At 37.5% G+C, this 11630-nt stretch overlaps 3 protein-coding genes and 1 pseudogene across 6 annotated transcripts in view; 1 reads left to right on the plus strand and 3 right to left on the minus strand.

Annotated features, from left to right (window-relative positions):
• LOC104726996 (pyruvate kinase, cytosolic isozyme) overlaps positions 1–3724 on the plus strand; it is a 6059-nt gene extending 2335 nt beyond the window's left edge. For 2 of the 4 annotated variants that reach the window (XM_010445981.2, XM_019232819.1), the window contains exons 3-5: positions 14–262; positions 484–945; positions 1031–2011. In XM_010445981.2, coding sequence (XP_010444283.1) covers positions 14–262; positions 484–945; positions 1031–1843 — 1524 coding nt within the window. In that variant the 3' untranslated portion in view covers positions 1844–2011. Of the gene's footprint in view, positions 1–13; positions 263–483; positions 946–1030; positions 2012–3555 lie in introns of those variants that run through there. The other 2 variants (XM_010445982.2, XM_019232820.1) reach the window with 2 other exon arrangements.
• LOC104729058 lies at positions 3935–5463 on the minus strand (annotated as a pseudogene).
• Positions 8817–10398, minus strand: LOC104729059 (putative FBD-associated F-box protein At5g56410). Its single transcript, XM_010447956.1, has 3 exons — positions 9454–10398; positions 9223–9354; positions 8817–9125 (listed from the first exon to the last, which is right to left on the minus strand). The coding sequence occupies exons 1-3, from the start codon at positions 10396–10398 to the stop codon at positions 8817–8819; spliced, it is 1386 nt and encodes a 461-aa protein (XP_010446258.1).
• On the minus strand, positions 10613–11600 carry LOC104726998 (SOSS complex subunit B homolog). The gene is made up of 2 exons (XM_010445984.2): positions 11441–11600; positions 10613–11120 (listed from the first exon to the last, which is right to left on the minus strand). Exon 2 carries the CDS (start codon positions 11096–11098, stop codon positions 10673–10675), a length of 426 nt encoding a protein of 141 aa, XP_010444286.1. The 5' UTR covers positions 11099–11120; positions 11441–11600; the 3' UTR covers positions 10613–10672.

The raw sequence follows: 11630 nt of genomic DNA on the forward strand, positions 1-11630 counted from the left end.
AAAAATGTCCAACATAGACATAGAAGGGATACTCAAGGAGCTACCTAATGATGGGAGGACTCCAAAGACTAAGATCGTTTGTACGTTAGGACCTGCGTCTCGGTCTGTGACAATGATTGAGAAGCTTCTAAGAGCCGGCATGAATGTTGCTCGTTTCAATTTCTCTCATGGAAGCCATGACTATCATCAAGAGACTCTTGACAATCTCCGCACCGCTATGCTTAATACCGGCATTCTCGCTGCTGTCATGCTTGATACTAAGGTTTCTCTCTTTCTCTTCTTTTTAGACTTGTTTCTTTACAAGTTTGTAGTAAACCTTGAATTAATTGTGTTGATCTCACTTATGAAATAGGATCTAGATTGATAGATCTTATGTGTTAGTTAAGAGAAACATTAGGTAGATCTTCTGTGTCACTTAGAGAAACATTAGGTAGTTGGAGTCTATGTCTGTGTTAGAACCATTTTCAGAGTGTTACATCACAGGGGCCTGAGATTCGTACCGGTTTCTTGAAAGATGGGAACCCTATACAACTAAAGGAAGGTCAGGAGATCACAATCACCACTGATTATGACATCAAGGGTGATGAAAAAACGATTTCCATGAGCTACAAAAAGTTGCCAGTGGATGTGAAGCCGGGAAATACCATACTATGTGCAGATGGAAGCATAAGTCTTGCTGTGGTCTCATGTGATCCAAAGTCTGGGACTGTTATATGTCGATGTGAAAATACAGCGATGCTAGGTGAAAGAAAGAATGTGAATCTCCCTGGTGTTGTTGTTGATCTCCCAACATTGACTGACAAGGATGTAGAAGATATTCTTAAATGGGGTGTTCCAAACCACATCGATATGATTGCTCTTTCGTTTGTTCGCAAAGGTTCAGATCTTGTTAACGTCCGGAAAGTACTTGGATCACATTCTAAGAGTATCATGTTGATGTCGAAGGTACAAAGTTACACTTTATTTCATCTGTGGCTAAAAGTTGTTTTAAAGGTAGGCTTGTGATTGAAATTTTTAAATCTTATATAAGGTTGAGAACCAAGAAGGAGTGCTGAATTTTGATGAGATCTTGCGTGAAACCGATGCATTCATGGTTGCTCGTGGTGATCTTGGGATGGAGATTCCAATCGAGAAGATCTTCTTGGCTCAAAAGATGATGATCTACAAGTGTAACCTAGCGGGTAAACCAGTGGTCACAGCCACTCAAATGCTCGAGTCTATGATCAAATCACCACGACCTACACGAGCTGAAGCCACTGATGTAGCAAACGCGGTTCTCGATGGCACTGACTGTGTGATGCTCAGCGGAGAAAGTGCTGCAGGAGCTTACCCTGAGATAGCAGTGAAAACAATGGCTAAAATCTGCATCGAGGCAGAATCATCGCTTGACTACAACACAATCTTCAAGGAGATGATTAGAGCAACTCCACTTCCAATGAGCACACTTGAGAGTCTTGCATCATCAGCTGTACGAACTGCAAACAAAGCCAAAGCCAAACTCATTATCGTGTTGACCCGAGGAGGTACAACGGCTAAACTGGTGGCTAAGTACAGACCAGCTGTTCCAATCTTATCAGTGGTTGTTCCAGTTTTCACCAGCGATACTTTTAACTGGAGTTGCAGCGATGAGTCACCAGCGAGGCATAGTTTGATATATAGAGGTCTGATTCCGGTTTTGGCTGAAGGATCTGCAAAAGCAACTGATAGTGAATCTACAGAGGAGATTATTGAGTCAGCTTTGAAGTCAGCGACCGAGAAAGGACTGTGTAACCATGGTGATGCTGTGGGGGCTCTGCACCGTATTGGAGCTGCTTCGGTTATCAAGATCTGCGTGGTGAAGTGATATCTTGAATTTTATTTTTGGTTAGTGTTTCTTGATGAAATAAAGAACAGGGAATAGGATCCTGAAAAGTGTTTTCATTTATGCTCTTTCCTTTGCTGTTTTAGCTTATAAGATTATGAATTCATGTACTTATGACTCTTATTAATCATAGTTTAAGTTAGCCAATAACAGGTTGGCTAATTCCTCGATAAACTCATCTAGAAATCAAATGCAACCAAAACTCAAGTAGATCAAGGCCACCAAAAAAGTGTTTCACCATAGTCCCACAAACGATTTGTTACATGATTTGTGCTATACTATATACTATATACACTCACAAAAAACAAACATCCGGAGGTGGTTAAAGAATGGCCAATGTAAAATGTATCTCTCTGCTCTATCAAATATTGAACAAAGTTTCAGTCTATGTCATTAGCATCATCATCATCTGTTACCATGCCTGTTCAAGCTGTTGCACGTCCCCAAATCCTAATGCATCTGTCATCACTGCCTGACGCCAGCATCTGCAAGTTACGTGGATGCCAAGTCACACAGTTATTCAATTGTTACATAATTAGTGGCAAATATCCCAAAGCTTGCTGCTTTAAGAGTTGTATTAAGAAATTGAAGTGAGAGAATTAGTGGTTTGTGTCTCTTTGTCTAAGTTGGTGTTTTCATAATTCTAGCTACTGATGTTAAGATTGTTTTGCAGTATAATCTCTGTGATGGATCCAAGTAGAAGCTGGGCGGCTAGGTGGTTTAAGAATCGGTAAGAATGTTTATCCCCTTTCTTTAACTATTCCTGTTTGAGCTCACCAAAACAATCCGTAGCTTCTTCTTTCCATTATTTATGTGCTCTTTTTCTCCAATTATCATACTCTGATAGGTTATGTAGATGGTAGTTGACCAAAAATGGTGATATAGATGGTTGGATTCATCAGCACATGTTTTCTTTTTATTTTGTGTTAAGAAAACGACCATGAGATATCCAATGAATGATGATGTATTGGCGGGTAATCTGCCTCCCGTTTATACAAGGACGTGGCTCAGAGCCGGCATGAATGTTGCTCGTCAATTTCTCTCAGCCATGACTATCATCAAGAGACTCTTGACAATCTCCGCACCGCTATGCTTAATACCGGCATTCTCGCTGCTCTTATGCTTGATACTAAGGTTTCTCTCTTTCTCTTCTTCTTCTCTCCTTTGACTTGTTTCTTTACAATTTTGTAGTAAACCTTGAATTGTGTTTCATCTCACTTTTGAACTAGGATCTAGATTGTGTTTTGTTACGATTTTGCTCTAGACTGTTTACACTCTTTGTAGTTGAGCAGTGAATTTTCAGTAGAGAGAAAGAAAGTTATCTTATGATAACGGAAGTTAAGAAGACGACTCAGCACATTTTTTATCTTAAGAGTGTCATTGTTTGCTGTTTGAGCACTAGGCATTTAGTGTTTCCAGTTTGCTTATTATTGTTTTTGATCTCAGTGAAACAGATGTTTATTGATGACGTTGGCTCAAAATAGCAACTGATAGATCTTATGTGTTACTTAGAGAAACATTAGGTAGTTGGAGTCTATGTCTGTGTTTAGAACCATTTCAGTAAATAATATGAGTGTTACATCACAGGAGCCTGAGATTCGTACCGGTTTCTTGAAAGATGGGAACCCTATACAGATTCCAGTTTTCACCAGCGATACCTTTAACTGGAGTTGCAGCGATGAGTCACCGGCGAGGCATAGTTTGATATATAGAGGTCTGATTCCGGTTTTGGCTGAAGGATCTGCAAAAGCAACTGATAGTGAATCTACAAAGGAGATTATTGAGTCAGCTTTGAAGTCAGCGACTGAGAAAGGACTGTGTAACCATGGTGATGCTGTGGTTAAGTGATTTTTCTACTAAATATCTTGAGTTTTATTTCTGGCTAGTGTTTCTTGATGGAATAGGTTCCTGAATAGTGTTTTTTTTTGTGTGGGGCCTTTCTGCTCTTTCCTTTGCTGTTTTAGCTTATAAGATTATGAATTCATGTACTTATGACTCTTAAGAGTTAAGACAGGTTGGCTAATTCCTCGATAAAATCATCTAAATATCAAATGCAACAAAAACTTAAGTAGATCAAGGCCACCAAAAATATGTTTCACCATAGTCCCATTCTTCAGTGAATACGAGGTTGCATGTGGGTAAACCACGGAGACAAGATTTCACCTCCGTCTCCAGCAGCTCAAGATTCGTTTCTGGGAGCGAGATTGTTGCAGTCTTCAATAAGCAAGAATTTCTCAAGATATATGTCGCCAGATCTTTCGCTTGTACAGATATATGTAAACCTAACCACTTGAAAGTCTGGAGACTCGACAACAAACATTGAGGAACACTATTCAGTTGCTTCCAGCAAACCGGTACACCCATAGTACTATTATCCTTGGAGTTTTTTATTTAAAAAAAAAAAAATTGAGAATTAGATCAAACAGTACTGTGAATTAGACGCCAAACAAAAATAATAGTTTATCGAAGAAACTTACATTGAAAGTGAAGTCTCGTAGTTTTGGAGAAGCATTGAGCAATTGGAATAGTAACTTGGACCAAAATGTCTTATAGGTACGAAAATTCAGATGCTCAAGCTTATTAAAGACAATATCATCACCATATACAGCCTGTACAAAGGACGATTCAGCATTAATCTAAGTCGTGATATATATATATATATATATATATATATATATATATAGTGAGATTATTGAAGACTAGAATATTATGATTATCAATGGATTCAAATGACCACCTCTGCAGTGTTGTTGTCTTCTACCAACAGTGAAAGACGCTTGACAGATGTGACAGCTTGGAGAAGCTTCCTGGCATTGTGACCAGCACATAGTTGTGCCTCCTCCAGCTTAGGCATATTCTTCACAATAAAACATGGGGAAGTAGTTTGACTATAATCGAAAGCTTTGAAATACGTCAAAGAAGGAGTATCTATGATATAACCATCACAAGTACACCGACCACACAACAAAAAGTAGAAACTAAGCAATGACGGGATGATAACAGCAAACTTTCTCACAATGTCACCAGGATATAGTTCCAGAACAAGATCTTCCAGAACAGAGGAATTAGATAAAAGCCGTTGAAGAGATTCTTCATCTGCGTATATCACACGTCGAAGGTGCAAAGCTTTCGAGGGGAGGCAAAAAGCATGAGGAACATCCACGAGAATGCGGCTATTAATTTTCAACGTCACAAGTGATTTGCATGTATACAAGCTACTCGGCATGACTGCTGCAGTAAGTTTTTTTTAAAAAGTAACGCTTAGCAACGAGAGATTGCAATTTCAACCCACAGTTTGATATCTTCAGGTTGAAATGCATCAGTGAAAAGATCGAGACACAAGCTCTCTATGACCGGAGAGTTATGTAATGACAGATTCCTGTCAATAAAACGCCGCATCATATTGCTGTTTCCCAACTTAATTAAAAAGTCTCTTTTCATATCATCCTGTAAGAGGTTATACCCACGAAACATGCTGTTTTCATCGAACTTAACTTCCATTGCTTTGACAAAACGCTTGTTCTTACCGCATCTTTTGTTGGAAGAAACGATAAGATCATCACGAGCAATGCATCATCGGAAAACCCACTGATCCTGTCCATATCTTCTTATTCAAACCCCCCTAGCTCACAATGCATATATATACTAGGGAAGTAAGTGCCGAGAGCCCGAGACTAATAAAAACAGAGGAATAGAACAAACCCTAGAAAATCTTCAATATGTCAAAAACCTAGCCAAACGGAAATCATAAGGAATCGGATGTTGACTACTCCTATATATAAGGGGATTAAGTTTTGGAAAACTTAGTGGGGTGTATTGGATAGAACATTTTGGATGATTTTGTGGGATTCAGAAAATTTTAGATTTTGAGAGATTTGAGAGAGTTTCTAGAATATTTGGTAGAATTTTAAAAAGTTATTTGTGATTTGGTGAGATTTAAAAGAAAAATTTTGGGTGATTTTAGAAGATTGTTAGACAAAAAATAAAAAAAATTGGTTTTACTGTTCTAACACTTCATCAAACGAAACAATAGAGAGCTCAACACACAGGTCTAACTCTCTTTACCTAGAAGTGAAGATCAGCTAGTGAAGATGTCGTCAAGAATGCTGTGAAACTCAAGGCACCACTTGTCATCATCCTTTATTGATCTTTGATTTGATGAAATTTGAATAAATAAACGAGCAAGAAGAAAAAAGAGAAAACACATATGATGTAACGATAATGATGATGTTGTTGTTGTTTTCTTCTTTTGCTTTTGAAAAAACTATATGGCAACAAGAACAAAAACTAGCAAGTGTTCTCCTCCTCTCACTATGAGGCCTGAGCAATGTCATAATTCTATAGAATCTTAAAAGAAACATAAACGCCGAAGTTAGATCATTGATGACTTGATTCAAAACAACACGATTAGAATGCATAATTAACCATAAGAATCCTATGATGATAAGAAATTAAACGAACATGTAAGATCATCAAGAAAATAAGCTCTAGTTCCTAATTCTTCTTGTCTTGGTCTATCTCTCTCCTCCTCATATTCCTTCCCCTCGCCAAAAACCCGACTCAGTGGCTTCGGAAGCTACCTCCGATTCATTCCGGTGCTGCGCATGGCGTGAAATCTCCAACCATCCGACCGAACATCGAAGACAACTTCAACATAGAAACATGGAGACGAGCATAAACAAAATGGTTAAGAACAAAAGACGATAGGATCATGTATCAATTCGATTATTGGAACAATTATCATTCTCACAATCGAATNATCATCCTTTATTGATCTTTGATTTGATGAAATTTGAATAAATAAACGAGCAAGAAGAAAAAAGAGAAAACACATATGATGTAACGATAATGATGATGTTGTTGTTGTTTTCTTCTTTTGCTTTTGAAAAAACTATATGGCAACAAGAACAAAAACTAGCAAGTGTTCTCCTCCTCTCACTATGAGGCCTGAGCAATGTCATAATTCTATAGAATCTTAAAAGAAACATAAACGCCGAAGTTAGATCATTGATGACTTGATTCAAAACAACACGATTAGAATGCATAATTAACCATAAGAATCCTATGATGATAAGAAATTAAACGAACATGTAAGATCATCAAGAAAATAAGCTCTAGTTCCTAATTCTTCTTGTCTTGGTCTATCTCTCTCCTCCTCATATTCCTTCCCCTCGCCAAAAACCCGACTCAGTGGCTTCGGAAGCTACCTCCGATTCATTCCGGTGCTGCGCATGGCGTGAAATCTCCAACCATCCGACCGAACATCGAAGACAACTTCAACATAGAAACATGGAGACGAGCATAAACAAAATGGTTAAGAACAAAAGACGATAGGATCATGTATCAATTCGATTATTGGAACAATTATCATTCTCACAATCGAATCTCCGTTCTAATCAATTGATCCAAAATCTATTGTATTTTTTGTGTGTTCGAGATTGATGAACAGACGACGACCGATGATGAAGGAGAATGCTCCAATTTTTTTTATCATTTAAAAAAACAAATCCATCAAAATCACATCTCTAGTAGTGAGATTTTCTCATCCGTATTTTCAACTAAAAAATGTATTGAAAATCACCCAAAATCAGTATCAAGAGGATTTTAAAAAGAATTGTTAACTTTTGAATAACAGTGAATTTGATAGGACTTTTTGAAATTATTAATTGAATAACATGCAATTGTGAATGATTTTGAATGATTTAGCAAAATTCTAAATTTAATAAGATAGGATTTGAGAAGACATTTAAAAATACCTAGTTGAATAACATCTGATTTTAATAAAAATCCAAAATCCTCTAAAATCTCTAATTCAATACAGCCCCTTTAATCTTTTTCCAAAAACATTATTGAATTTGCCCTTATTATAAGTGAATATACAATATAATAATATACTACTAATAACCTAAGTAAATAAAAAGTTATCGTTTACAAATCTTAATTAACTAATAATAATCAAGGTCAAAGGAGGGAAGATACGGGAATAAGCTGAAACGACGGCGCTCTGTATATAGCAGACCAGCTGTTCTAATTCTATCAGTGGTTGTTCCAGTTTTCACCAGCGATACCTTTAACTGGAGTTGCAGCGACGAGTCACCGGCGAGGCATAGTTTGATATACAGAGGTCTGATTCCGGTTTTGGCTGAAGGATCTGCAAAAGCAACTGATAGTGAATCTACAGAGGAGGTTATTCTCTTTCCATTGCTGGTTTAGCTTATAAGATTATGAATTCATGTAATTTATATGACTCTTGCTCTTATTCATTATAGTTTAAGTTAGCCAATAACATGTTGGCTATTTCTCTTTCTTACTTTCAGGACAATCCAACAACATTCCAAAGATTCTTTATTGCTTATCAAGAGGTTTATAATGGTTCAGCCACTGCAGCAAAAGGGTTAGCTCGATCGAACTAGAGAAAAAAAAAAAAAAAATTGATCCTTGGGATCTGTATTGATTTTGTTAGCTCGATCGAAATTGATGAATAATTGGAAATATTGTCATCTAGAGGGATTTACTAATGTTCTTGTTGATAAATGTCTTGTTATACAGAGGCTACAAAGCCTGACTAATGAGGTTCAGCAAGGTACCATAGCTCAGGATCCTCCAACATTTGTGCTTAAAAACTCAGAACCAATACGGGAGGATCAAATTTAGAACGCTATCAAATTCCTTTCGCATCCGAGGGTTTGAGACTTGTGATGTAAGAAACTTATGTAACTACAAGAGCTTTATGCTTTTGATATGGAACATTAGTAAATTTCCATTTAGAATATATATATATATATACTCCAACTTGAAACAATACCATTAAATTAATTTCAGGAGCTTAAGAGTTTATAAGAGGACCTTTAAACACTAGCTAGTTGCTTGTTCTTAACCAAATCTACGGCTCATCCATAACTTTAAGTTAGCCAATAACAGGTTGGCTAATTCCACGATAAAATCATCTAAAAAATCAAATGCAACAAAAACTTAAAGTAGATTGATCGTCCCAGTGTTCAGTGAATACGAGGTTGCATGTGGGTGAACCACGGAAACCATTTTTCACCTCCGTCTCCAACTCTTGTTCGGCCGAGATTGTTGCAGTCTTCAATAAGCAAGCATTTTTCAAGATATATGTCACCAGATCTTTCCCTTCCACGGATCTATGGTAACCTAACCACTTGAAAGTCTGAAGACTCGACAATAAACATTGAGGAACACTATTCAGTTGCTTCCAGCAAACCGATCCACCCATGATATAACCATCATATGTAAGATGGTCCTTGGAGTTTTTTAAAAAAATAAAAAGAATGAGAGTTAGATCAAACGATACTGTGAATTAGACCCAAAACAAATAATAGTTTATCGAAGAAACTTACATTCAAAGTGAAGTCTCGTAGTTTGGGAGAAGCATTGAGCAATTGGAATAGTAACTTGGACCAAAATCTCTCACAGGCACGAAAATAGAGATGCTCAAGCTTATTAAAGACAATATCATCACCATATACTGCCTGTACAAAGGACGATATTTAGTATTAACCTAAGTCGTGATATATATAGTGAGATTATTGAAGACTAAAATATTATGATTATCAATGGATAAAAATGACCACCTCTGCACGTTTGTTGTCTTTTACCCACAGTGTAAGACGCTTGACAGATGTGACAGGTTGAAGAAGCTTCTTGATATTGTGACCAGCACGTACATATGCCTCCTCCAGCTTAGGCATATTCTTCACTATAACACATGTGGAAGTAGAAGTACGTCTTTTACTTCTATCAATAGCTTTGAAATACTTCAGAGAAGGAGTATCTATGATATACCCATCATAAGTACACATAGAAGATATTTCAAAGGATAAACTAAGCAATGACGGGATAATAACAGCAAACTTTCTCACATTGTCAAATGGACATAGATCCATAACAAGATCTTCCAGAACAGAGGAGCAAGATAAAAGCCGTTGAAGAGATTCTTTATCTGCGTATATCACACGTCGAAGGTCCAAAGTTTTCAAAGAGGGGAGGCTACAAACATGAGGAACATCCACGAGAATGTCGTAGTATTTTAGTTTCAACGTCACAAGTGATTTGCAAGTATACAAGCTACTCGGCAGTGACGCATTAGGTATTCCATTGAAACTAGAAAATTTAACGCTTAGCTCCTCAACGTAATGAGAGATTGCAATTTCAACCCACAGTTTGATGTCTTCAGGTTGAAACACATCACTGAAAAGCTCAAGACGCAAGCTCTTTATGACGGGAGAGCTATGTAATGGCAGGTTCCTGTGAATAAAACGCCGCATCATATGGCTTTTTCCCAACTTGATATTATTAAAGTCTCTTCTCTCATCCTCCTCAAATAAGATATATTGACAGGAAAATGAATCATCGTGATACATGCTCATCTCATCGAAGTCAAGTTTTGGCACCCGCATCCAAAGAAACTTCCAATGCTTCGACAAAATGCTTGTGCTTACCGCATCTTTTGTTGGAAGAAACGATAAGATCTTCCCGAACAATTCATCATCAGAAAACCCAATGATCTTGTCCATATCTTCTTATTCAAACCCCCTAGCTCACCAGTAGGAAGGTAAGTGCCGAGACTAAACCCTAAACCCTAGAAAATCTTCACTTTGTCAAAACCTAGCCAAACGGATATCAAAGGAATCGGATGTTGACTACTCTGTTTCTATATAGAAGGGATTGAGTTTTGAAAAACTTAACCTTTTGCCAAAAGAAATATTTAACTATCCTTAATTAGCTACATAATAGTAAATAAAAGGTTATCGTCTACAAATCTTAATTAAATAAATCAAGAAGGTCTCTCTAAGGCAAAGGAGGGAAGATACGTGAATAAGCTGAAACGACGGCGCTCTGAATATAACGTTTGGGATTCTCAGGATCAGGAATCCATTGGATCTCACTAATGTTTGGCGTTTCGACAAACGCAACAGTGAACTCTCCCATCTTCTCCATCTTCCCACGCTTCCCAGCTCTGAGGATGAGCCCACTGTTCCTCACGTATGAGAATATCCCATTCGTGAGCTTCACGATATCTCCTGCCTCGAACTCCTCGCACTCATCTCCCCACAGCTGTATGTGAACCGCAGCCGTCTCATCCGCTGCCAACGCGATACAGTTCTTCCCGTTGTTGGCTGCTGCTGGAGATCTTGCTTTGTCGAGGATGATGAAACGCGTGTTTATGTTGTTCTGCGCCGCGGGAACTATGTCCTTGAGTAACAACAAGACCATCTTTTGTTTGGCTAAGATCACCCTGACATTGAAATATTTAAGGATTCATAAGCTTTAAGAAAATGATCTAAGCATCACCCACTTGAAACTTGTACTACAAGCAAAAGCTTAACTATATGTCAAAAGTTCATTTAGACATTTTGTCGAACACCTGATCTGCAATATTTTATTGGATCTTCATCAATTGAAACAAAAGCTCATGAATCCATCACGATTTCGACTAGGGTTTTTTTAAATTCAGTTTCCGAATTCAAATCAGTGAATCATCACCCAAAATTTTATTAATCATCTCAAACCTCAAAACCTTTGTTTTCAAACTTAAATCACAGAAACGGAACTCACCGATTACGTATGAATGAGGCTACGACGGTGACGAAGAAGACGAAAGTGACTGATGAAACAACGGTGACGAAGATGAATGACAAATGTCCGACCGAAGAACTTTGTGAATACAAAGCAATGTGATTTTTAAAAAACAGATAGGAAATATTTTAGGGTTTTCAAAGTTTGGCACTTTAAGTAGCCTCCTCTT

This window comes from Camelina sativa, chromosome 11, assembly GCF_000633955.1.
Source record: "Camelina sativa cultivar DH55 chromosome 11, Cs, whole genome shotgun sequence".
Classification (NCBI taxonomy): Eukaryota; Viridiplantae; Streptophyta; class Magnoliopsida; order Brassicales; family Brassicaceae; genus Camelina; species Camelina sativa.